We start from the raw sequence: 25,231 nt of genomic DNA, 5'->3' as shown, positions 1-25,231 counted from the left end.
TTGAATTTGCCTATATGGGCGAGTCATAAATATTTTTATATTCTTTCATTCTATGGACCAAACTATTAATAATTTGAGAATAAAGTCACTACATTAATGATAATAGAAATAGTCTGGCTGCCCCAGATATTTTTTTAACAACAGTTAAATTGGGGTTAATGGAATTTCAGTCCTCACTGTGAACAGTTACTTTTGATTTAATAATAACCTGACAGGTTTATGTCCTCTGTGTGAAAAGTCAAGTTTATTTATATACACATTTTTTTAATAGTGTGTTTACCATCTATTGACGTGCAACACAACTTCCTAATAATTTATAATAAAGGAATCTTAATCTTAATGTCTATCTGTGGTTGGAGCTATGGGTGTGTGTGAGATGGACTACAACTTGACTACAACTTCCGGGAAGCCCTCGGCCGGAAGCGGCGAAGTGCGCCTGCGCAGAGCAAACGGTCGGGCGGTGGATTTGATTTCGGTTTGAATGGCCGCGGCGGAACTCAGTGTTTTCAAGCGTTAGCGATGCAGAAATGGCAGCGACACAAAACGCGTCGGGCTCCGCGGAGTCGGACCAGTCTTCTCTAGCCGAGCAGCAGCAGTCAAGCCGGAGCTTCAACCGGAGTGTCCGGGTGGCGGAGAAGGAGCGGAGGAGGACCGAGGCGGAGGACGCCTTCGTCCCGGCCCTGGAGTACTTCTCTGACGGTAGGAGGAGGCGGCGGCCCGGCTACTCCCAGACACACAGCTAACCGAGCTAACTTCACTGTTAGCATCCGTGCTAACCGTGCAGGATTCAAACAACAAAGCTTTAACTCGCGTTAGCTTCTTATGTGAAGTTTGCTAATGTTTGCTAAGTTACAGTTAGCTGCTGAATCAGATGATGACACAGTCAGAGCTGGCGTTCTATCAGTAGCTTTATTTACTGAGCACAGACACCATCTGTTTTTCAAATAAACTCAACCAAAAGTTCCCCTGCTATGACGATGTAACGATAAATCGATTACACGATCAGAAACTAAACACTGGTGGTTAATAGTGGTCGAGTATTTGTTAGAAAAACAACAAACATCTGATGTTTACAGCTTCTTAAATGGGATGATTTGCGTTTATTTTCTTTGTCATGTTTGCTTACACCCATGTTTATTATTTAGGACTCACTGTAGAAAACAAAACAAGATTAATGGACAATGCAACTTGTTGATGCTTGTGTAGGTTTCGTCTGAATCTGTAAGAATGTTAACTTAAATATTTTGACATTGGAAGTGAGATTTACTTGAAGAATTATATTGTATATTTGTTATTACTGTCATATTCTTGTATTCTGTGCGAATGCAGGCACATCCCTACCCTTTATATACAGTGTGAATATACTGTTGGGTTAATGTAACCAGGAAGGATGCTCACCAGTTCGGACATCTCCAATATATATGCAGCTCTTTGAAAAAGTATTAATGTAGTATTAAGTATTAATGCTTCAATACAACTTTCCTTGCTTGGCCTGAAAACACTGAAAATATTTTTTACGTTCTTGTCGCACACAAAAATATCCTGTGTTAAGATTTCTATTTAGAGTTAATAATCATCAAATTCTGTTTATTTGGTGTTCAAAAAAGAGAACAATTTATACATACTACATACATAATATACTGTACTATTTTTATATACTGTCTAACAATAACATTACCATCATATCAGTACTATTACCATCATCTTGCCACTGCACCTTATCTACCTATTTATCTTGTGTTTCTGTTTTTATTCTTTCTACCTCAATATTTTTTATTTTATTCTATTGTTTTGTATTTTATTGTATTCAATTATACCGGCTGCTATGACGACTTAATTTCCCTTCGGGGATGAATAAAGTAATCTATCTATCTATCTATCTATCTATCTATCTATCTATCTATCTATCTATCTATCTATCTATCTATCTATCTATCTATCTATCTATCTAATTCCCTTGCTTGTTTTTGGCAATGCTGTGTTAGGACAAAACTATGTTGTCTGTGGTTGCTTCAGTAAAAATCAACAACTCAAGTAAAAACTAGAAAAAACATTGAGAGAATTCTTTCTTCATCATGCTAACTCATACACATTTGTGATATATGACGTCCCCTCTCTTTCCTGTAGTTGAAGCAGGAACTCCATTGAGAGGGAACGATGAGTTTGAGAGGAACCTGGTGCTGGTGGAGAAGGTGGCCTACGCTGGAGGACTTTCCCCGGAGGCCATCTCTGTCATGCTGGAGTTTGCCATGAGCCTCCGTATGGGTAAGAAGATGATTCACACATTCCGTCCCACAGGAAACAACCAACTCCACACAGACTCATTCAACCTGACTCTCACAATGGGGCTGCAATGTTATTCACTGAGACACTGTGCTGTCCAAAGTGCAATACCAACATTATTTATGTTGTAGATACGGTGTTATAACCTAAAAATCTGATGTGAGGACACTTGGGTTCTGTTAATGTACCGGACAGTTCATTTAGTTTTCTGCACCTCTCTCGATGTAGGGACGAGTCCATGTGTCCGGGTCCTGAAGTGTCTGATTCCGGCCACCGTGGTGCCACAGGAGGCTGTGGTTCGAGCCGTCGTGTGGCTGGGTGTTGGCAAAATACCCATCAGCACCCAAGTAAGTCCATTTCATGTGGCTCGCACTTATAAATCGGCAGACTTTAAAGATAAAGTTTGTGATGTGTCGTCGGTAGTTACTTTTGAACTTCATGATGGTGGGCCATGAGTAATTTTCAAGCGTGTTAATTCAGGTAGATGTATTACCTCTTAAAGAGTAATTATATTATAGTTTAGTTGGTAAAATGCAATATTTAAGAGATGCTTTGTTTACCTGCTGGGAATTCTGTTTTGTCATATTGCTGACATTGCTCCATAGTTAATACATTTTTTACATGTTCTACTATATTCAGGTTCTCTTTATAAAGTGGGTGTTGACCATCTTTGACATGATTGACTCAAAAGAGCAACTTCGAGCTGTCTATGGCTTCATCTTCAGCTTTGTCACGGAGGAGAATCTGGTAAGTGTACTCATCATATTTGTGTTGTTTTAATAAGCATTAAGCAAAATTTGGTCGCATGAAATCAGATTTTTCAAATTTAATATTAATTTACATCTATTTTTGATGATACATTACTCCTTTCCTTCCTTTCCCGTGTTATGAAATAACCAATCCACCCAACAGCTATTGTCATTATATCTTGTCCCATTTTTTTTTCAGTGTCCCTTCATCTGCCATCTGTTGTACCTTTTGACCAGAAAGGAGAGTGGTGAGTTTTTTTACATTTTCACACCTGAAATATGATCCACATTTGTACTGTGGTCTCCTCAATTGCCCCTGTTTACTCCATTGTTTGCTCTTTTCAGTATTCTCATCACTTATCTGAGTGTTATTGATTGCTTGATTTACTTTCTCATTGTAGTGCGAGTGTTCAGAGTTCGGAAGCTGCTGGAGCTTCAGTCTAAACTGGTAAATATCCTGCTAATTACATAGTATCTCTAGAGCTATTTATCACAGCCACTTGAATATTTCCGTACTGAAAATCGGTTTGATGATAAATTGGATAAATAGATTTAGTTTTTCTGTGGTTCACACATTGTTCCTATAAACAGTTCCCCATACCTTGCTAGTTGTTGTTGTGGTATATTTCATTAGAGGGAAACTACAGTAAAATGAAGAAGTCATGAACAGGGTCCATCATACTAAGTGTGTTGTCATTCGCTCTTGTGTTCTCAGGGAAGGCAGCCGTTCCTCATGCACCTACTGTCCCTTTACAAAGTGTTCTGTCCTGAACTTGTGACTCTCTCCATTTCTTCACGAATGCGGGTTTGTACATGGACTGTGCAGTTAATGCTCATTCTGCTGTTAGAATACCAGATGACCATTATCTCCAATCATCAGTTAAATTTCATATTTTTCTGTCCCACTACAGAGTGGGTTTAGGAACCACAACTCCCCCTGGAAGTCAGCATTGATTGCTGTACAGAAGAGGAATGGTTCCCTGCTTGCCTCCAGCGACAGTCTTCCCCTCACAATAAAAGATAAGCGCAGCTCTCGGAAAAGGGTATGAAAGTCTATTTAAGTTGTCAGCCGCACTGTTTACTTTGTTTGCAATCAGTCCTGCCACACTGCAGTTACTGCTGCAGTTTGCCAATGCCCTTCCAGCAATTCATTTGGCCCACCTCCACCCCAACATCCACCTGGGGTCCCTCCAGGGGTGAAACTGTTACGTTATCATGCTCGTTTATTGTGTGAAATATGACATTGTTTTATTATTTATCTTATTTGTTTTGCACATCTTAATCCTTAAAATGTTTTAATCTTTACATTCAAATCAGAGAATTTGGTATCTGTATTGGAAAAATGACAGAAGGCATTATTTGTTAACAAGATAATTAATCAATTAATTGTTGAATCTCTAGCCAAGTACCAGTTTTACACAGAGTTGTCACAATTAGTTAAAGGATTGATTTGTGCAATGATAGAAAATAAAACAGCGACCACAGTGATAATCAAATTATTTATCCCTTTTCAAGCAGAAATGATAATTTGCTGATTATAGCTCCTTTTCTCTGTAACAAATCTGGTTTGGACAGTTGTTAAAACAACATAACACATTTGTTTTCGTCACCTTAGGGAGACGGTAATCTCTCCTACTTCTCAGATATTTTAGATGGAGAAGGTATCAATCATTTTTATAAAAATGAAGTTGTGCACTGCTGCCTAGCCTCTATTTATTGTGTCTTTTACTGTTCTTTATATTTCAGAAATGCGGTCACCTGGATTTGCCAGTTTTGAATTCGCTCGTCAATAAACAGGCTCAGGCTGAGTCGCCCTTCAGCAGAAAGTTGGTTCCCCTGGTGCAGCTCAGCTCGTTTACTCAGCTCCTGGAAAATATACATCGAATAGAGGTAACACCCCTCAGGAAAGAGCTCCGATCTCTACACCTACTGGCTGCTGACACTGCAACTGCTCCATTTACAGAGTCACTTCTTCTGTGTCTTTCTATGTTTCACTATTCAGCTGTTGGTCTCCTAACACCAGCACCACCAGAGTATAGCATTAAGCATGGGGATCATTTATTATTCAAGCAACAGAATACAATTTATGCCAGTTTGTTCATGCCATTAGGATCCTTAACCACAGTCTGTGATGTATCCTCACAGCCACTGGGTGGTGCTGCATCACTGTTAAAATGTTGTCTCTATATAGTCTTATGCCACTAAGAACTTAAGTCCTACAGAAAGCCCAGCAGAGGTGTCCTCAGGCTGTAATTTGTTTATTAGATTAGAGCATAAACCAGTTTCATGAGCACTGTGGTTTTCGTTTGTCTTCTAAACAGATTGTGGCTACTTTTACAGATATCATCAGTTGTTTATCTATCCTATATGAACAATTTGTTGGACAAATTGGACAAAGTCACAAAGCAAATGGTCTTTTAAAGAGCCCCCCACATAAATGTCTATTTGCCCTGCAAATTCAGTGACCAGATAAAGTTAATATAAGACATTTTAAATGGCCTGCAGACTTTTATGTTTCTTGCTACATAAATCTACCTCTTTCCTTTGACGTAAAACCAACATTAGCAGTCTGGGTTTTGCCTCAACTGTGTTGATTGCCAAAAAAAGTGCCCCTCTGCCGTGTGTAGGAAAAACAACTGAGACCAGTCAATCAAACCGTAGAGCAGAGGCATTGACAGCAGCATTGATTAGTTCCCTCAGCTCCTGTTGTCTGAAGGAAAATATTGCTTTTCTCAGTTTAATGGTACAATTGTTCCATAATTATTAAGGAGCTGTACTGTGTCCGTCTTCTTGGTTTAATATATTTATTATACTAAGCCCGTATCCACATTGAGAGTCAGCTGCTCATGCACAATGAAGAAAGATATGATGGGGAACATGTCCCAGTGCTGACACTATGGAGTTTAGTGGATACTGAAGAATTGGCTCAGTATCCCCTCTTTGAATATATGGATATTTGATCATTTCAGCCTCTCAATTATACTGTTTCCCATTTCTTCATTTTACCTCCACCAGCTGCCGGCTCAGATGGGCTCGCTGCTGGGCTCCAGTCTGGCCCTGCAGTACCTTGACTGTGTTCAGGATGAGTCTGCCCTCCTACGCCTCAACTTCTGGCTCGGCTACGCTCTCCACGAAGGTACGTGTGTGTGTGTGTGTGTGTGTGTGTGTGTGTGTGTGTTACCTAGTTGGCATATCAAAGGGCTTCTCTCACAGACGGGTTTAAGAGAGACTGGGGGGGATTTTACTGTGTAAAGCTGCAGCACGTTTGAAATCTTCTGTTGTTTTCCTTTTGATTCCTTTGACTTTTTCGCTCAGTAAATACCCTTTTTTGCTATTGCTTTTAAGAATTTCTGTTCTGTGGGGATGGAAGAGCCTCCCAGAATTCAGAGGAAGCTCTGCAATTTCTGGACAAGTTGCTGTCCACACAGCACTTTCTGCAGGTGAGCCTCACCACTCAAGCCCTGATAGCTACCTCTCTTTCTGACAACCATCACTCACTATCTCTGCAACATGTATGGCTGACACCTGCCGCAAAACCCCAGCAGGTTACATAAATGTTTTCAATTCACATTTCTCCTACAGGAAGCATTTTCCAGTTCAGAGGCTTTCCTGTACAAGTTTCTCAGCGTGTGGGATGGTTCCCTCCTCCGCCCACAGATCCTCAGCCTCCTAAGCAACATTCCTGTTGTCCCCAGTTCCCGTAAGTTGTGCTTCCACAGCCGCTCTCATTTACCAGTACCACTCTTTAGTTTGCCTACCTTCTCACTCTTCCTAAATGTATTATATAATCTTGTTGTTTAAGGAAAAAAACACATTTGATTAGATTTTTTGGGGGAAAAGCAGCACTGTCACTGCAGTCTCCCTCTGGAGTTCTCCCCTTGGCCTCGGCTGCTGCACTCAATGCACCGCGTGACAGACAGGGGTCACACAACGTCACTTTCATTGATTGAAAATGAAATGTTCTCTGTCAAACTGAAACGAACAAACAGTTGTAATATAACCTTGATGTAACGGTGGCAGAGAGTTCACAATTCAACCTGGCTGCAGAGAGCATGATCTGTACTCTGAAGAATCTAATTGCCCTTGTTTGGAAATACCGGTAAATGGTCAATTTGTGGAACCTGGAGATAAAATATCTAAGTGTTGTAAGCCTACCCTGACCTGTCCGAAGCCACATCTCGAATATATTCACCCAAAAAAGGAGCGCAGATCGGTAACTCCACCTAAACAGCCACATGTCTATTTGATATTCTGACAATTGTGTGTTTTCTCCATAAATGTACACACAATGGCTTCCCTCCCCAACACTGCTCTCCACTTTAATATAGTTGTGACCATGTTGCACTGTAGACCAGTAGTTGTGTGTGTCATACCCTTTGATTGTGGTGCATTTGTATATCTGCTGCAGCCGTAACCTTTTACTCCCCCACTGCAGAAATCGGAAGGCTTCTGTTTGAGCCCCTCATGCAGCTCTTCTTCACATCCTCCCTGTTTTTCAAGGTAGGCTTTCCTCCGAGGCTCAAGTAGAATAATCTTGGTGCTGCTGCTGTGCTTGAATTACCAAACCTCCTGCTATTAGTATGAATAAAACACTCACTATGTGTCCTTTATGGTGTTTAAGCTACTGTATGCTTAGTGCTTTTCCACTTTGTCGTGTGTGTGTGTCTGCAGTGTGGACTCATGGAGTGCCTGAACAATATGCTGTTGAAGTGGCTTACCTGGCATTCAGTGTACGCTCTGGAGGACGACTTAGACATCAGCCTCAACAGCCACACCTCTATGTGAGTCTCACAACTACTTTCCTCTGCGTGTTTATGCCCTGAGCATAAACAAGCAATATACCTGAAACACTCAGATAATCTACTTCTAAGAGTTGTGGTTCTTTAAGTTTTTACTCTCAATCCCCAAAATCCCTCTCACACGTCGGTTGTAATGAACGTCCTCAGCTGCTGCCTCAGTTTTACTTACTGCAACTCAGTGTAATAGAAAGAGTCACTCCATTATAGAAGTCCCAGTTGACGTTTTTTTCAAATTAAAAGTTCTATTGATTTTAGTAGCATGTTGGACTATTTCATTCATCAAAGTTTGAGAGAAACTCAACATATTTCAGCTAAGGCAGAAATGTGTATTCATATTTTATAATCGGAATTAGTTTTGAGACAGAAGCAATCAATATCCAGTTAAATTGATTTTCCAGCTTCCAGATTAAGGGGCAGAGTTGGTTTTTAGTTTTGTTTGAATATCTGCGTCATCCCACAATAAATAATCCAATAAGTGGAGAGAACCATTTCATTCACTGCCAATTTCAAACTCGACCAATGTAAGAATAATCGATTGTGTGTTTGTGCACTCGTTCTCATGTCAGAGCTGATTCAGTGTTAGTTGTTTTTGTAATGTAGTGAACTGCCACTTTGACTGATGCAGGAGCTTTCTTCTATCAGAGAGCTCAGTCACAGAATAATGAGAGACCTGAGTCACAGAGAAATGCTCCACGGGCAAATCAGCGGACCGGCAACATCGGTGTCATTTCTAAATGTGAGTCTCTGTGTCTGACTCTGCTCTTCCTTCTGTTCCAGAAACATGACCCTGTCAGGGTTCAAGGACTCTGTGATGGAGCTGGTTCACTTTGTGGGTCGTCTGGCGTCCGTGGGCCTTCAGCTCGAAGGCTCTCACTCGCTCCTCCTCAGCTTCATCCTGGACTTCTACGAGACGGTAAACTGAGCTGATCTCATTAAACCAAAGATGTATTTTGTTTATCATTACTACACTTAGAAGTTTGACTTTTCCTGTCCAAAATAACATGCATGTAGTTTGACAGTAGACTGCCATTTTCACATCTATCTAATGATGGGGAACAGATTCTCTGTCCTTGGTATGTGGATTCACATGATCTGTAGGTCTATTGTCACCCTACTATCTACCCTCTTAAAATGCTTGTGAGCATTTTTTATGATGATCCTGATGCAGGTCTCTCAACAAAATGCATCATCCCAAGTTCAGTCCAGTTAAATGCTTAGTTATAGCTGTAAACTGCAACTGCTGCTGGGGTTTCGACCTCTGCCGAACAGTTTGTCTGCCAGGCCCAGTAACTCCTCGCTGTCTCTTCTGGCTGCTTGGCAACTTTTCATCAAGTTTTATGTCAGACTGACGCATGTTCCGATCAGACGGAGCAGCATACAGAGTCTCTTTTTTTTATTGCAGCACACCACTTCAAAACTTTTACTGCATGAACAGTAGTTCTTGGCCTTATTTGACTCAAAATATTCCATAAAGAAGAAGATAAGATACCAAGAGCAGCAACATAGATCAGCGTGTACATATCGTCCCCAAAGCACAGTCCTAACTAACGCTTTAGAGGCGAGATCTACTCCATGTTGTTGGAGTATCCACGTTTCACTTGTATCTCTCTGTGGGTGGGTGTTAACTGTGTATTTCTCTCCTCCTCCAGGTGTGTGACACATTTCTGAAGTACGGGCTCCCTCTGGTGGTGATGCCCCCCCCTGGAGTATTTTACCCAGCCCTGTTTTCACCCGACCCCATTAGCGTGGACCGACTGGCCTTCATCATGTACAGGTGCGGACTCCTGGTCTCAGTGTTGCAGCCTGCCATCAGCTAATCTAGATGCATATGTTAGCTACACGCTTAATGTGGTATGTCACATGCTTATGCATATTTGAAGACATAAGAGAACTTGAATCAAATGGCTGCATTGCACTAATGTACATGTTAATGTATGATTTATGATAATGAGAGGTAAAGGGGTGACATACTTAAACCCTCTTCTCCTCTTGATGTAGAATTCCAGCATCATTCATAGCTCCAGCCCACAAATCCTTACAGTGCCGGCTAATTGACTACACACCAGGGTTATGAAATAATTTTACCAATGCAGAGAAATGCCACGGCCATAGAAAATTGGAGAGTTAATAGCATGAATTTCTTCTGATGGGCTACAGAGAGTTTTGCAGAGAGTCACTGTTTCTTTTTTGTCCAGGTACAAGGTGAACCTGACATCAGCCAAGAGTCAAGAGAAAGTCACAGAGGTAAAAAGAAAACACTTGGTTCTTGTTGCACACATCTGTAAATGAAACATACTTTATTTTCACTGCATTGGTTCTGTATGAGTATTAGGCAGAGGGGATGTGGAGCTTTCATACACCCACACGCATGTATTTCATATATTCACTTTGAATGCATTAGTTCTTATCGCAGGTTTGATGTTCCTGCTCTCCTCTCATATTTCTTGCTATTTGTGCACCTTTTGATTCACTCCAGTAGTTTTTATAGATTTCACACGTCTCAGTCTTCCTCTTTAGGAATCCACCAGCGTCCACTCACCCTAAATACCCTCTCAGATGAGGACTTGATAAGTTGTTGATCCGAATGCAGCTGCCACTGCGAGCTGCGAATTTACATGTCAGGCAGCCAGCACTCTCCCACTGAAAATGTCAGCGGCAAGTTTTTATTAGGAAAAATGGACTTGGTAAATGGCATGCAAATTTATCTGCACTACAAATATCAGATGTGAAAGTCTGAGGGTGTAGAGTGAGGTTTAGTTTGACTCTCGTTCTTTTGCTTTTTCTGTCAATTCAATCCGTCGCTCCCTTTGATTCTGTCATCCAGCAGGCCTTTCACATCAGCCGCCAAACGTTTCGTGAGTTCAACAACTACGTGGTCGTCATGGTCAACTGCCTGTGGAACTCCAAAATGTTTCATCCGGGAATGGGTGTGCAGCTGGGAGAGGAGCTCCTCCTCAAGAGCAACGTTCCGCAATACTGCACGAGTTTTGACCTGGTCCACCACCCTGCTTTCCTGAGCTACGCTGTCGACTTTCACCAGAGGGTGAGTGTGAATCATCTGGGGCGTCTTGGTTTGTATCTTACAGAGAGATGTGGGTAGGAGGTACCTGCTGCAGCCCACAAAATGCTTCTTCTATTGAGCACCTCCAAACAAAACCTACTTCAAAGCTTGGGCTTATTTTCAAACTGTAAGAGGCACTTGATTTATCAGCTTGCGGCCGATCTGTAGAGTTTAGGTAATATACTTCAAAGCAAGTCAAGGATACAAATATGTTATTAATGTAACTTTCAAATAAGATACATTAATACAGAAAGACATTTTATTATTAATGGCTGCTGCATGAGCCGAGGTTCTCATCATGTTTAATAATACACACACACACTTTTTGGTGCGGTCCAACTGCTCCATTCAGCAGAAATCTTGAGGGATCTAACAGGGCGAGCTGACAATGAATATTAATGTTCTCTCTTTATCAGTGCTGGCCTGGGAGAAAGGACCTGGACCTCAATTCCATAAAGGTATACAGGGGTCTCCTTTTCATATCTGCAATTATAATAGACTTCACATGAAGTTTGATGTGTCAGTCGTATTTCAAAGATTGAGAGATATTGCTTTGATGGCATCAATCCTCAGATGTTGTGTGTGTGTTTCAGCAATCCAAGCCATGGAGCTGGTACCTGGAGTACTTGTACAGTCAAGGATACGACGGCCTCAAACAGTTTGTTCCAGACCTGTAGCCAGAGGAGACAGCGTGGACATGCATTGGACTTCCCCAGACGGTTCCTTTTTTGCTCATTAAAAGCTACAGGAACTAAATGAAATAAGGTCAATATATCTATTTCATTTCAGCAGTACTGTTGGATGGAATTCAGAGATATATTGATGATTGTTTTTTATTTAACTCCCGTGAGAGGCTGCAGAACCTGTTGCATTGTGATCCTTTTGAGGGGTTCACAATATATTTTCCAGTTGTCTTCTTGCAATTTCAGTTTCTTCATACAGTGGATTTTTGTGCCAATGCATGTGCAACATAGTAATTCACATCTATAGTTGGGATGAAATCTGAGTCATTACTCACGACAAAACCACAAGTGCTGCTGTTTGTTAAAAGCTGAATTTGAAATTTATGACTCCAGTCCAAACACTCCTGCCATAACCAATTAACAGACCACATGTCGGGCACTTTACAAAGTAAACGTATGCAAACGAATGATATTGTGGACGGCAGGGACTCTAAGAGTGGGAGTGCAACGGGTTTCTGCAGCAGCCTCACCGCCCCAGGTTCTCGCAGCTCTGAAGGAGTGCGACGACTCTGTGCAGCTTCATCGATCTCCGCTCCTCGGAGCTCAAAGACTTCAACACATCGCAGTGGACGCGCCGAATTTTAATTGGCCTCTTTTTTCCTGAAATCTTTTTGCAATGAACTTTTGTGGATGGAGGTGGAAGTTAGAAGGTGGACAATCCAGCCCATAACCCCACCCTGGCGTTTGGGCCCAGGTTTTTTCAGAGGGACATCAGCTGGAAACTGACAGCAGGCCACAGTCTGTACACAGCAGAGCTAAACGCTCAACTCAGTGGAGAGGAAAAACAACCACTTGCATCTTACTCCTTTTTTAAAAGACTTGTACATATTTTATCTCCTCCTCTCTTCCAAGTGAGCTACTTGCTAGTGCTCTGAGTTTGTTTTCTGTATATAGACTTATCTGTGTTTATTGTGCTTTTCTTATAGTCTCAGCAAAACTGCCCTGGTGGACATTTGGTAGAAGCAGTGACCGTAGGTTTGAACACAGTGAAAACACGTGTTACAGAGAAAATGTGTTAAACGCAAAGAAGAGAGAATAAAGCGGAAATTATTCATTTTTGTTTTCTATTTTTGGTGCAATTCAATGACAAACAACCCTAACTCTGTCTGATTTGACCACAGCGACCTTGAACCTGTTCTGTTCAAAATGCATTGAAGCTTCCTGTTTGTGTTTTATTCTTGTGCAGCTTAACATCTGCAAGAACCTGACTCTTGCACATTGCTGAAAATAAACAAGTGTGAGACTTTTACTTCCGAAGCTATTAAAATCAACCTGTGGAGTCTTTTCAATTATACTGCAGCATGTCACTGTTTACGGAGCAAATAGCTTGGACTTGTGTCCAACCTGAGTCTTTGGCATCAGTTGCTTGGGAAGCTTTTATACGGAGAGATGTTCTTGGCCATTGTCAGTTGCTGAACCATCTGGGAAACAACATTCAGTTTTAATTGAGGGACCCATCTGGATGATTAATAGGCCCCTGGCTTTGTGATTGCTTTTGATGTCTCTGGGTGAAATCACTGCATTCACACACTGACCAGTTTTCTCCTCGATGTATTCTCATGATCAAGAACATATCAAACATGTCATTTATGTCGTGCCTGTGCTTTATTTTTGGCCAGATTTCATAATTTCTGTGTAATTTGGAAGAAAATCAAGACAGGGCCTTACTCCAAGTAAAGTTCAATGACCCCATAGATATCTGGAACAACAGACCTGTAGTGCAATGTCAGCGTGCCATAGATGTCCTAATAAATAAATCCCAACAAGTAAATTATTTAGTATTTTTCAAGTAATTGATTCATTTTCAAAATTGTCACATACCAAACATAGTGGAAATATGTTATGGGGCAAAGAGCTATATTGAATATTAATGTCAATTAATGTTGAAGATATTCAATTTAAAATGATATAAAACAAAATTTGAATAATGAAATGACAAATGTCATTACAATTTCTCTGCTTAGTTTCAACCACTCGACGCATTTAAATATTTTCCTCCACTAGTTGCTGAAAAGACTCATAAACCATTTTCTAAATCTAAGTCTGTCAAGGAGTTCTTCAACCATACCTGCATGTATGTTATTAAATTTCATTGTCAGGCACAAATTGGCTTGTTTCTTGGGGACGGTTCAATAAGAAGGATAAGGACTAACTTTGCTAGAAAAATGAAGAGAGTGGACAGCTAGCTTTATTTTGTATGTGTTCTAGATTTTACAGAGTTTTTCTCCCCACTGTCAGATGATGTCGATCAGTGAAGGAGCTGCTCTCTCAGCCTTGAGCCAAATATCATCCTGACAGTTTTTTGGACGTCTCCCTCAGAGCTCTGACTCCAGCTCCTCTCTCCTCCTCTCTCCTCTCTCCTCTCTCCTCTCTCCTCCTCCTCCTCCTCTTCCTCCTCCTCCTCCTCCTCCTCCTCCTCCTCCTCCTCCTCCTCCTGCTGCTGCAGCATCCCAGCCTGCACGGAACTTTTCCTCCTGGTGTTGGATCCTCGACTCTGACCGGGGACACAGTAGAAAACAGTGAAATCCGAGCAGACACGAAGCCGGTCTCCATCCTGTGTTGTGTGATCGAGCGGAGCCACCTTAAAGGAAGCTGCGCTCTGATGTCACAGACTCCGCTTCAAACCTTCATCTGCTGCTGCTCCTCTTCTCTCTCTCCTCCTCCTCTCTCTCCTCCTCTTCTCTCTCCTCCTCTCCCCTCTCCTCACTTTCTCCAGTGCGTGTCAGCATCCACATCCACTGGAGTAGCTGATTTCCGCCAACAACACGTCCACCCGAGCCGCGCCGGTCCTACCTGAGCCAAATCCTCTTCTTAGGGAGAGAGAAGAGGTAAGATTGTGTTGCTTGTTTTTGTATTGTGTAAAGTGTGCACTGCGGGAGGTGTGTGTTTGGGCAGAAGCCGGGCAAACCTCACAAGCTTCCAGGGATGAGCTCCGGGACAAGGTGTGACAGAGAGCCGGACTCAGACTGAGGTGCTGCTGCTGGGTTCTGCACAGTTTTGCAGCTGGATTAATTTTCTTTATTTTAAACAGAAGCTCTCCTTGTGATGGATGTGTGCGTGCACGCTGAGCCCCTGGACAACCATTGTGTCTTTGTTTGTTTGTGTGTGTATGTGATTGTGTGTCCGTGCGCGCCTCCAGTCTGGCCGGTGGAGACGTCGGAACAAAAGGTGCCAACCGGACGTGTTTGGCCCCGCTTGGCAGCAGCGTGTTCCCCTCCTGATGTTTCTCTCATTCTGAACAACTCCGTGCACAGTGAAGTGACAAGAGCACACGTCACAGCTTCTCCTTCCACTAATTGCAGATCAGAGAGAGAGAGAGAGAGTCCGTTTCCCGTCAGTGATGAAGTGTGCGTCTTGGTGTGCGCTGCGTGTCTGGAGGAAGATCTGTCCTCTGCAAGTTCCACCGCAACTCTCATCCCCTGCAGAGCAACGAGGAAGAGTGTTTCTGTGAGGTTGTCTTCCTGTGTGTGTGTGTGTGTGTGTGTGTGTGTGTGTGTGTGTATGTGTGTGTGTGTGTGTGTGTGTGTTGTATGTGATGGCAGACTATGATGAGTAATTATAGCCTGTGCTCACTGTTAAGCACCGTGCGTCTCATGACTCCTCGTTTTTTTGAGGGCCCCAAGGATGCAGCACTCTGTGGGATAAGTCATCCTGTCTGCTGCTGAGGATCTAACCTATATTTAATCCATTTATCACATGATCCTTGATTTAAACACATGATCAGATCCTAAACATATATTTGATTCAGCCTTACATTTTTCTTCCACATCCTCCATGCTTGAGTTGGAACTATAACTGATTTCCACCCCCTCCCTGATAGATCTCCTCCGAAAGGCCAGCGTGATATTTGTGCTGTGACAAATGATTACCACGAAATGCATCAGTGTTAGTGGCACATTTGTCAGTGTTGTTGTGTCCAAATGCCGAAAGTATGTTTATTTTTGCAGAATCAATCCCATGCAAAGACATAAATCCCCTTCATGGAGATGCAATCAGTTCGGTGTGGACCATTAGGAAAGCTTCCCTCTTCCTCTGTTTCTGATTATTGCCAGGCTTGTTTTGTGTCTTGTCATCATGGTAAAGTGGTGACACTTCAGTCCAGGATGGAACTCTGTGGCAGCATCGAATGGTATATTTATCTTTTCTTTATAAAGCAGCCGAATGCTTCTGAAAGGAGGTTTAAACAGACAAATCCTGCCTCACACCGGAATTACTCCGAAAATGACTTATATTGCCACTCTGACCTTTTCACTGTCGCCAATCTGCGTCCATCAGAGAGTCATTTCCATGCAGGGTAATCTCTCTGTACCTAGAAATCACTTTCCTCAGAACAGGAGCACGTCTTCAGGCGGTCCAGTCTGATGCGGTGATAGAATCACATTTCTTTAAAGTGGAGGACTGCAACAGAACATCTGTAAACGTAAGGAAATGAGAGTTATCATTAAGTGCAGCTCGGTGGCCACAATTGCATACAGTGGTTTCCTTTAAGATCAGATTTGGCACTTATGGGGGAGGAGCGTTTCTCAAGGCTCCGAACGATTATTGCGAAAGACACTTAAAGGATTACAAGGATGTTTTTATGCTACTGCCTATCTCCGTCTACATGCCCCCCCGGTCATCTTTTATGTTATGCATCTTCAACTCTCTCCCTCCAGCTGTGCTTTGGAGGAGAGGCTATAGATTAAATTGTACAGCATCCTCCCAGTTTAATGTTCTTTTTTAATTCTCAACAGGAGAGTATACTGTAGCTTGTGTCAGATAAAGAGGAGGCGGATGCTTTCTGAAGGAACCACCCAGATGACCTAAGTTAATCTTTTATTGACACAACCAGCACTTTACAAAAGTGCTCATTTGAGTTAATGGATATCATTGACCTCTATGTTAAAATGAATATTGTACTTTCAGGTAGAATTTAACACTTGAAGCGGCAGTAGCTAGAAGTTTAATCCATTCAGCTTTCATATCCAACAATATCCGTTACTTTTAGCATACTATATTGTTTTCCACATTACCTTGAGTCAACCATGTTAACTCTTTACTTTGTGTTGTACTGCGTTTTGAGAACTTAATATGTTCCGTACTTATATGTTCTGTCTCCTTATTTGTTTACACAGGGGATCAGAGAGAACTTTTAATTCAATCCAGTGTATGTCCTCCACATATCGCCGAATTGACAATAAAGTTTATTTTGACTTCTCTTGTAAAAAAGCCATCAATTAAAATGTTTGCTTTAATTTGAATCCGGCTGTTTGGAATATGAATTCATTCCTTTTAGCGTTTGTTAGTTTTTAGCCAGTTGACAAACTCTTCTCTGCTTCTTTGCTAATTCAAACACTCTCAGCTCAACGATTCTTGCTTAAGCATCTCAGTTGTCTCAGTATGTGGAAATATATTTAGAGCAAATTTTAATATTTATTTTTGCTATACATCACAACAGTTGTACAGTCGTTAATTTTTTTTAAACTCTTAACCTTTAGCTAACTATCGTAACTTTTTAACAATTTATCCCAACAAGCCAATTTAACAATTTTTCACCAACAAAACTAGACTAGAACTGTTCTGTTCTTTAAGCTTGAAATAACTTACAGCCATTTGGTGAACGTTAGACTTCCTTACCAACTTGTCTGGTTCAAATGTTACAGGTTTTTACTGTATTTAGTTGAACAGGTAAACTACCTTTGTGACTCTGTTTTTAGGCTTTTCACAGTTTTGTGAGTGTAATGTTGATCCTAAATACTTCATGCAGGGAGCTGGTCTCCTTCATGGCGTCTTTTCCCCTCGTCTGATCAGTGCTAAACAAGTATTTTGGGGTTTGCGTTATTTAAACTGTTATGTAGGGAGCAAGCTGTGCTAAAGAGCGTCTCGGGCATGTTTTTCCTTCCCCCCACCCCTTTATTTTTTAATTCAGGAGAGTGATCTGAAAATGTCATCCTCTGTTAAAGTCTGCCCGGGGTCTTCAGTAACTGTAGCGAAGCGTTAAGAATTAGCAACCGACCAGTGACATTACATATACTTACTGACAAGATTATTCTGTTATTTACAGTGAAAAGGTGAGGGCCGTTCAGGTGTGGTGATTTCACGGAAGCACTGTGATTATCAACAGTTCGTCTGGTGCGATGTTTTCTTTTTTCGGGGAAAACAGCGATGAATTTAAAAGTCGCGACCTTGGTCATCAAACTGCTCCAGTGATTCGATAACAGCTGACCCCGGCTTTGACCTCATTGGTTTTTTCCAGGGGGCAGAGACTCTGTGTTTCCTTTTTGTTTATTGCACGACTGAATGTTTGCATTGAAATTAAAACTGTCAGTGACTCAAGTTTTCTTTCTGTGCAAAGGATAATTGTTGTTTTTGACATTTGTCCAAGCTGCTCTTCCTTTTTGCGATGTAATTATCGATAGTGTTGGATTCCTGTTGGAGTCCCTACACAGTCAGCATAGCTGGAGACATCAGCAATCGTTTTTCATCCCTTTTAAACATTTTCGCTATTTACTCTTTCACAGATCTTCCAACAACCAATAAATATCCAACTGAGTTTGTATCTGAGGGAGGTTTATTCAAAGTTTGCCTGTCTCGTTATATAATCTCATCTTGGTTTGATGTTACAGTTCCTAACACTGCATGCAGAGAGTTCGAAACACATCAGACCAACTCGGTAAATTGGCATTTGTGGAAATGTAGCAGTTAGAAACTCTTAATAAGGTGTTGGCATCATTTGTGGTTGACTTGGACTAACACTGACAAATTGAAGAAGTTAAGATCCTATAGTAGTAATCTCTAAACTCTAATCTATTCTTATTGTTATTGAGGCTAGTTTGTGGCAGGTTTTACTTAAAATTGTCACTTTAATTAACCAAAGCTGAATCCATCGCATTTACTAGTGTCTGAAAAGCCAAAGGTTGAGACAACTTCGCTCTCTGTCGTTGACTTCCACTGTTAAAGGACTTATAAAAAGAGATGAAACGCTGCTGCTCTGGTTGACATGTACCTCTGGTCGCTGTGGTTTATTTTGAGTTGGTCTCAAACACTTTGTCCTGCTGATGTTAATCGAAGAAACAAAACCTATAACCACACATTGCGGTGATGTCACAGGGTCCTGGAGAACACGTGTCAGATCGCTGCAGCAAGATAAGATGATAAACCACTGGAGGTCAGCAACAGCAAGATAAAAGTCAGAATATTTACAAGTGTATTGTTACATTTGAAAAAACTTGGAACTTATCAAGTTTTCTTCTATAATAATCAAAAAAATGAATTGAAAATTGTTTCAAAAAATGACACTACTGAATCCCCCAGTGTTTTTCTACACATTCAAGCTAGAGAGCAGTTTAATGTGGCAGTTTTCAACATGGCTGCCCACAGACCAGCTGTGTCTTGTGCCTCCTCTCTGCCTGTCCCACCGGTCACATCCCCCCCCCCCTTGCCCGGCTAGAACCAAAATATCCCGGTGTCCTGTCAAGTGGCTGCAGCTCCTGAGACCCCCAGACGTACGGGTGGTTGCTGCTCATCTAGGAGTACCATCAGCTCCAGCTCTGTGGCTGTGGGACAGGTGTGCTCAGTCAAGCCAGCTGCAACGGGCCTATCACCCCCCCCCCCCCAGCCCTACCTCTCCATCATCCCCACCCCGTGCTGAAAGATGGCACAGCCGACAAACGGGGCAAGAATGGGGATAGAAAAGCAATTTGCTAACTCCATAAATTCCTGCGCCCGCGGTACCGATGCTCGACCGTGGCGCCTCCGAGCTATTATTTAGAATCTGGTAAACGATGCTTTCCTATTAACATTAAATGGCTCGGCGTCTGCGGGTTGTCTCCCGCGACACGTTTATGCTGGTTATTTACTGCGCGGTCGGGCAGGCCTTGCTCCGGGAGCCACTCCGAGGGCCAGCTCACAGTATGGCCCCGTGTGGCAACTCCTTCATAATGTGGCAGGAAGGGAGAGGGAGGGGGGGTAGCCTGGAGCAACCAGTTGTGTAATTTACGGTTTGTTTTTAAGGGCAGATGAGGGAATGCTGTTGCTGTTAGAAAAGAGGATGACACAGAAATAAAGAAGCGTGAGAGTGATTGATATTTAAGTCTGAATGTCAGCCTGTGTTTTAAACCCCTCCGAGGATGCGGCTCTAGGGATGGAAACAGTATAATTTCACCCATTTGATCCATATTAAAATATCTCAATAATTATGGATGAATCGCAATGAAATATTTGTTCATTTGTACCAAGTGGCAACCCGCTGTGAAATCACCCAATGGCTCCACTGCTTTATCGTCCACTTCCCCAATGGCTTCAGTTAATGGACCCAAAGTCTGCATCCATTTTGATATATAGTGTGTGATATTTGTATATTCATCTTCCCCAGATGATTAAATTCTACTGATTTCTTCCCAATTTCTTCTAGAATCCTCATCAAGTCAGAGTTCTCACTCATCCAGTGAAAGATGGAACATTTGATATGTATATATTCGTGGTTGCTGTGAATCCTAATGACTGTGGTGGTCCAAGTGAGCAGATTCGCTCGCTGACAAGCTCACTGAGCCCAAAACACGGCATTAGACTTTGAGTTTTTTTTCTCCTCTTTTTTAATTTTCCCGTTGAAAGGAAAGAGGAAAGAGATCAAACATTCCGCCCCGAACCAGGCAGCAGTGCAGTGAGCTACAAATGTGAGAGTCGATGTTTTATCTTAATCCTGTCATCCTATGCACTAAAGATGCTGGCTTCCGTTTGTTTTGCTTTTATCTGCATTTGTCAGCATGTGGGACAGGGGAGGTGACAAAAGTCTCCACAACATTTCTGCGTTTTATGCTGACTAACACGCAGGGTCCCCCTCTTTTTTCGGTACGGATGAATTATCCGACGCTTGTCAATAAATCAGTGATGAACGATTTTTGGTATTTGTGTTTACAAATCCTTTTGGCGTGTCTTTGTGGCGTCAGGGATGCTTTACCAGTCAATTCCAACACAGAATAAACAACACATCTAATAATTTCTTTCAGGGTGAATCTTGAGCCTGTTGAAAACACTCGGGTCAATAACCTTACATCAGCACCGTCCCCTAAAACCTATAATTGGAGTTAAAGGCTCCTACACTGAGCTGGACATTGTTCTTCGAGCTGCGGCTGACTTTGTGTCCCTGGATGCAGCTTCTTCTCCAAACAGTGCCGAACGACTTAATTGCTGCTTGATGGTTTCCAGTAAATTGTGTGTGCAAGTGAGCCGATCCCTCTGGCTCCTACTGCTGACGCTTAATTGAGCACCGCGGGAATGCTCCTCTTTACTGAATGATGATAGGAATTTGACTTCCACTCAGACAATGGAGCACCGGTGTCTCTCCTATTTCAAGCGGTTTGTGTGCAAGTAAGTGTGTGTGTGTGTGTGTGTGTGTGTGTGTGTGTGTGTGTGTGTGTGTGTGTGTGTGTGTGTGTGTGTGTGTGTGTGTGTGTGTGTGTGTGTGTGTGTGTGTGTGTGTGTGTGTGTGTGTGTGTGTGTGTGTGTGTGTGTGTGTGTGTGTGTGTGTGTGTGTGTGTGTGTGTGTGTGTGTGTGTCAGTGTCAGTGTGTCAGGTTGGGCTAATGCAGTGTGTGCTCTGTGCCGGTCACCCGTCGACTTCCACACTTGTGCTGACGTGGTCCAATTAAAGGTGACATGTTCTGATCAGCACGCTGTCATGTCTGGCTCTGTGACCTCGGGCCTGGTTCTGCTGTCCTCCCTCTCATCCAGCGCCATCTGGTTTTTTTTTCTCAGCTCTCACCCCACCCCCCCCCCCAAAAAAAAAATCGATGGAAGAAATTGTTGAGCTCAGTCCGAGCTTTTGCTTTTTGGTTACTTATTTCTCGATTCAGGAAATTGTCTCGTGTCATTTGGAAGACTGCTGTGAGTTTTCTGGCTTCAGATCCTGTTAAAAGACATAATGAAGTATTTATGGCAATTTAAAATCCCTCCGTGCCATATACAAGTTGATGAACTAATTAGAAATGACTTCCAATCCTCCCCCTCCATAGTCTAACCTTCAAGCTATGAAAGACGGGAAAGAAACACTGCCAGGGAGCATTTTCTGGCAAGTCTTCAAAGCAGATCTGAATCAAACCTTTTCTATGCATTGCTCACTGGTCGATGATGTTTAACGTCATCGTCTGTGCAGTTGAAGGTGACGTCTCGCCTCTGCTTCCTCGCGTTGCACTTAAATAAAGTTAATGTATCCGGGGAAAGGCTCCTGGCATCCAGCACCTCTGTGGTATCAAGGCCGATAGACAGGCTCGTCCAATCCCAAGCTAGTGTCAGATGTCTTTTTTTTAAAGCATCAAATATATTTTTAAAAACAAACTCCTCAGATAATTCATTTTTTTGTCCATGTCCCATCAACTAACGTGGAGAAGGCAGACCTCCCTCTTTCATTAGCCAGCCACCAGGGGGCGTTCAAATGATTTGGCTTCACGTCATCCGTGTTCATATGCAGCTGGAACATTATGATGCATATTATCTTTACTTTCTGTTATGTTAACATTTTTCTACGCACGACTGCACACATCACATAATTACAGTTTAACAACAGGGCCAACAAGTGCAACACAAGCTTTAACTCTGTCACTTGAACAGCAACATTAATTCTCTGGTGCCGTGATTACCCAGGGAGAAAATCTTTTTCTGTTCGATATGATCTTTCTACGATGGTTGTCATATTTCTCCCAGAACTGATTCTCACTGTACAGCCCCAGGCTTCTCTTTATGTACAGCATCTATAGGATAGTTGTCTGTTTCCTCTTTTGTTTTGATTTAGGTTCTTTGTGTTCGAGTTCAATCAAATGCCGGCGATGTGGAGGGGAAATTATGTGCAGAAACCCTCATATTGATTATGATATGTTGTGTAATCAGCCGCTGCTGCAGGTTCTTCTGTGATTTGAACTGTACAAAGCAGAAATGAGACACACAGTAAAGCTAACAACAACGCTAACAATGCAACATGTCTCCCTAGGGACAGAGATCACTTGAAACCGAGTCATTGTTGTGTCTTTTATCCTTCACTGTACAACCACAACCATGTGTTGCTCATAGTTACCACCACGGCAGAGGGTTGTGACCTGGGTTGTTATTGAAGTTGGAGGACGTGTTGAAGTACGGGAACATTTTTGCCTTCTGCTGCTGTGACAGAGCCACTTCACACACACACACACACACGGAGTTCATTACCTCATATTCAACACTATTAAATAGCTAATGAATGCTTACTGGTTTGTCATGATGAAATCGCTTGGAAATCACATTTGACTCTGCAGCCCCGTGTTTCACCTTGGATATAATTGCTCTACTCTAAATCTGCGATTAGTTATAAGTGTTGTCTAGCTTCCTGATGGCTCACCATGTGAATTTTTTTTGCATTCACATGCTGCAGATGAATAATTGAGCGTGAACAACCTGCTCCGTTCAAAAGCCTCTGCCCCGACATTGTCCCGAAAAGCAGATGAAATGTGGTTTCCTCTTAGAATGAACTAGAAGAGAACCTAATGACTGTCTATGTTATTCACAGAGCAGGGACCAGTGTGGCTCCTACTGCTGACGCTTAATTGAGCACCGCGGGAATGCTCCTCTATAATGAATGATGATAGGAATTTGACTTCCACTCAGACAATGGAGCACCGGTGTCTCTCCTATTTCAAGCGGAACGGGGCCGAATAAAGCCGGCCTCCGTGTGTTTGTGTGCAAGTAAATGTGTGTGTGTGTGTGTGTGCCGAGAGCATAGACCGGCCAGGTCGATACGGCTCTAGATCCTGAGATCTGACATCATTCCTCAAAGCTGAATATTTCCCATCTACAAGGCTAATGCCAGTCTCTTAGGCTTTATGATTTATCATACAGCAAAGGTCACCATGGAAGGCTGCAATTAATCCTGTCTGCTTTTATTTGGTGCTGCTCGGGAGTGCTCGCTCCATTAGTGACATATGTCATTACAGCGCCTGTCTCCAGGACGGGAGCAGAGGAAGCAGTGGTATTTATATAGCATAATATTGTTCTATCCCAGGGGCTGAATGTTCATGAGTGCTTGGAGCTTGTTTACGCTCGATAAGTTTACGAAAAACAGACGGAGCCTTCTCTCCATGATCTGCGTTTATTATGCGTGAGTTTTGCACGTTTTCTGAAAGCTACAAATGAAACGGAGCAGTACCACTGGACACCATGAGGGGCAGTGTAGCTAATTGTTAAGCGAGACAATCATAGGATGCAAGGAAGAAGGTTTCATGAATGTCGGACGCTTTTGAGCAGAAAAGTTTGTTCCACGGGCACAGGAACAAACTTTTGCGTCTTTCTTAAGCGGCACATTATCGTAACCTCCTCCACCATCAATATGTTTTCAGAAACTCAACTCTGCGCTGCCCTCTAGTGGATGTATTGCTTAACAACCATGTCAATGTAAAGGAAGCATGGAAGTATGTGGTGAGTGAAGGTTACATCGTTAAAAACACACATCTCTTTTTCTACATTTTACTCTAGCCGTTTGATGACCTGCTGAGAGCAGCCTTGACAAAGAGTGAATTATTCCTTTTAAACCCGATGTTCTGAATTTCCAAACAGCTTTACATCAGTTTTGAAATAGATATAAAATCCAACTGATGATAGAAAAAATGGAGAGAGAATGGTTGTAGGACACAAAAAGAAAAAGAGAGATTTGGATTCCTTTGAGAAATTAAAAAAAGACCAGGAGTCTATACAGCAAGAACTGGGGAACAGTGTTCTCTTCAAGGGCTATTTCCATACGCGACTCACAGCTGCTCTTAGCCAAAATCACTGGAACCAATCCCAGCTGACAGTGGACCAGAGGAAAAGATTCAAGCGATAGAATGATAAATAATTCAAATACGTTAAGTAGAAATACAGAATATGGCCGGAGACACTGTTCCTCTAATGTGAAGCTCCTCAGTGGAAACAGACAGAGAATAACACGACTTAAATAAACGTTCCTACACAAAAGTCAAGTAAGTTAAGTGCCCGTGGTTGATTCCCCCCCCGAGCAAATACAGAAGCCACATTCTTCTGCTTCTTCTCATTTCACTGTTCTGTTTTGTGATGGCAAAGACTTTCCATCTTAGATTAGGCTCCGTGCCTCGGGCAGTGTTTATTTTTGTGATGTTTGCGCTGTAGAAATAGCTTGCATGATGAAAAATCTCAAGTTATTTCAACATGTTTCATAAATCTAGGTTATAATCCCTCATAATTAATGCCCAAATCTTTCTTTTGTGCCCGGTGGCTGTGTTCTGAACATAAACAGTCTTGCTCCTGCACTTGAAGCGTCTCATCAGTCTGCCTTGATAGCCTCCTTACTTAGTTCCTATGGAAACTGCAGTGTTAAGAGTTCAAACTTATTGCTATGCAGACCCATCCAGTAGTCAGTGAAATGGTTCAAGGCGGCAGAACTCTTTACCCCGGCAGACTGTCTTTCTCTATATTAAATCCTGCTTTTTGACATAGGGCAGCAGGTCACTCGACTGAGAGCAGCAACTCTTAGCCAGCACTTTTAGTTTTTTTCCCTAAAGATCCTTGAGATGCGGAAATAAACATCGACCATATGATTCCGACGTCGGATCATTTTACTGGCCTTGACCTTTCGGACTCT

At 42.3% G+C, this 25,231-nt stretch overlaps 1 protein-coding gene across 1 annotated transcript; it reads left to right on the top strand.

Annotated features, from left to right (window-relative positions):
• The first annotated feature begins 527 nt into the window (after positions 1-527).
• cenpi (centromere protein I) lies at positions 528-12,793 on the top strand. The gene is made up of 21 exons (XM_061080038.1): positions 528-699; positions 2,128-2,265; positions 2,512-2,630; positions 2,923-3,030; positions 3,232-3,280; positions 3,434-3,480; positions 3,748-3,837; positions 3,944-4,075; positions 4,779-4,922; positions 6,048-6,168; positions 6,378-6,472; positions 6,615-6,732; positions 7,468-7,532; positions 7,704-7,813; positions 8,609-8,744; positions 9,481-9,605; positions 10,027-10,075; positions 10,656-10,874; positions 11,309-11,350; positions 11,486-11,550; positions 12,330-12,793. Exons 1-21 carry the CDS (start codon positions 528-530, stop codon positions 12,508-12,510), a joined length of 2,325 nt encoding a protein of 774 aa, XP_060936021.1. The 3' UTR covers positions 12,511-12,793.
• The last annotated feature ends 12,438 nt before the right edge of the window (positions 12,794-25,231 follow it).

Source organism: Limanda limanda, chromosome 10 (genome assembly GCF_963576545.1).
Source record: "Limanda limanda chromosome 10, fLimLim1.1, whole genome shotgun sequence".
In the NCBI taxonomy this organism is placed as follows: domain Eukaryota; kingdom Metazoa; phylum Chordata; class Actinopteri; order Pleuronectiformes; family Pleuronectidae; genus Limanda; species Limanda limanda.
This window is presented reverse-complemented; position numbering and strand designations above follow the sequence as displayed.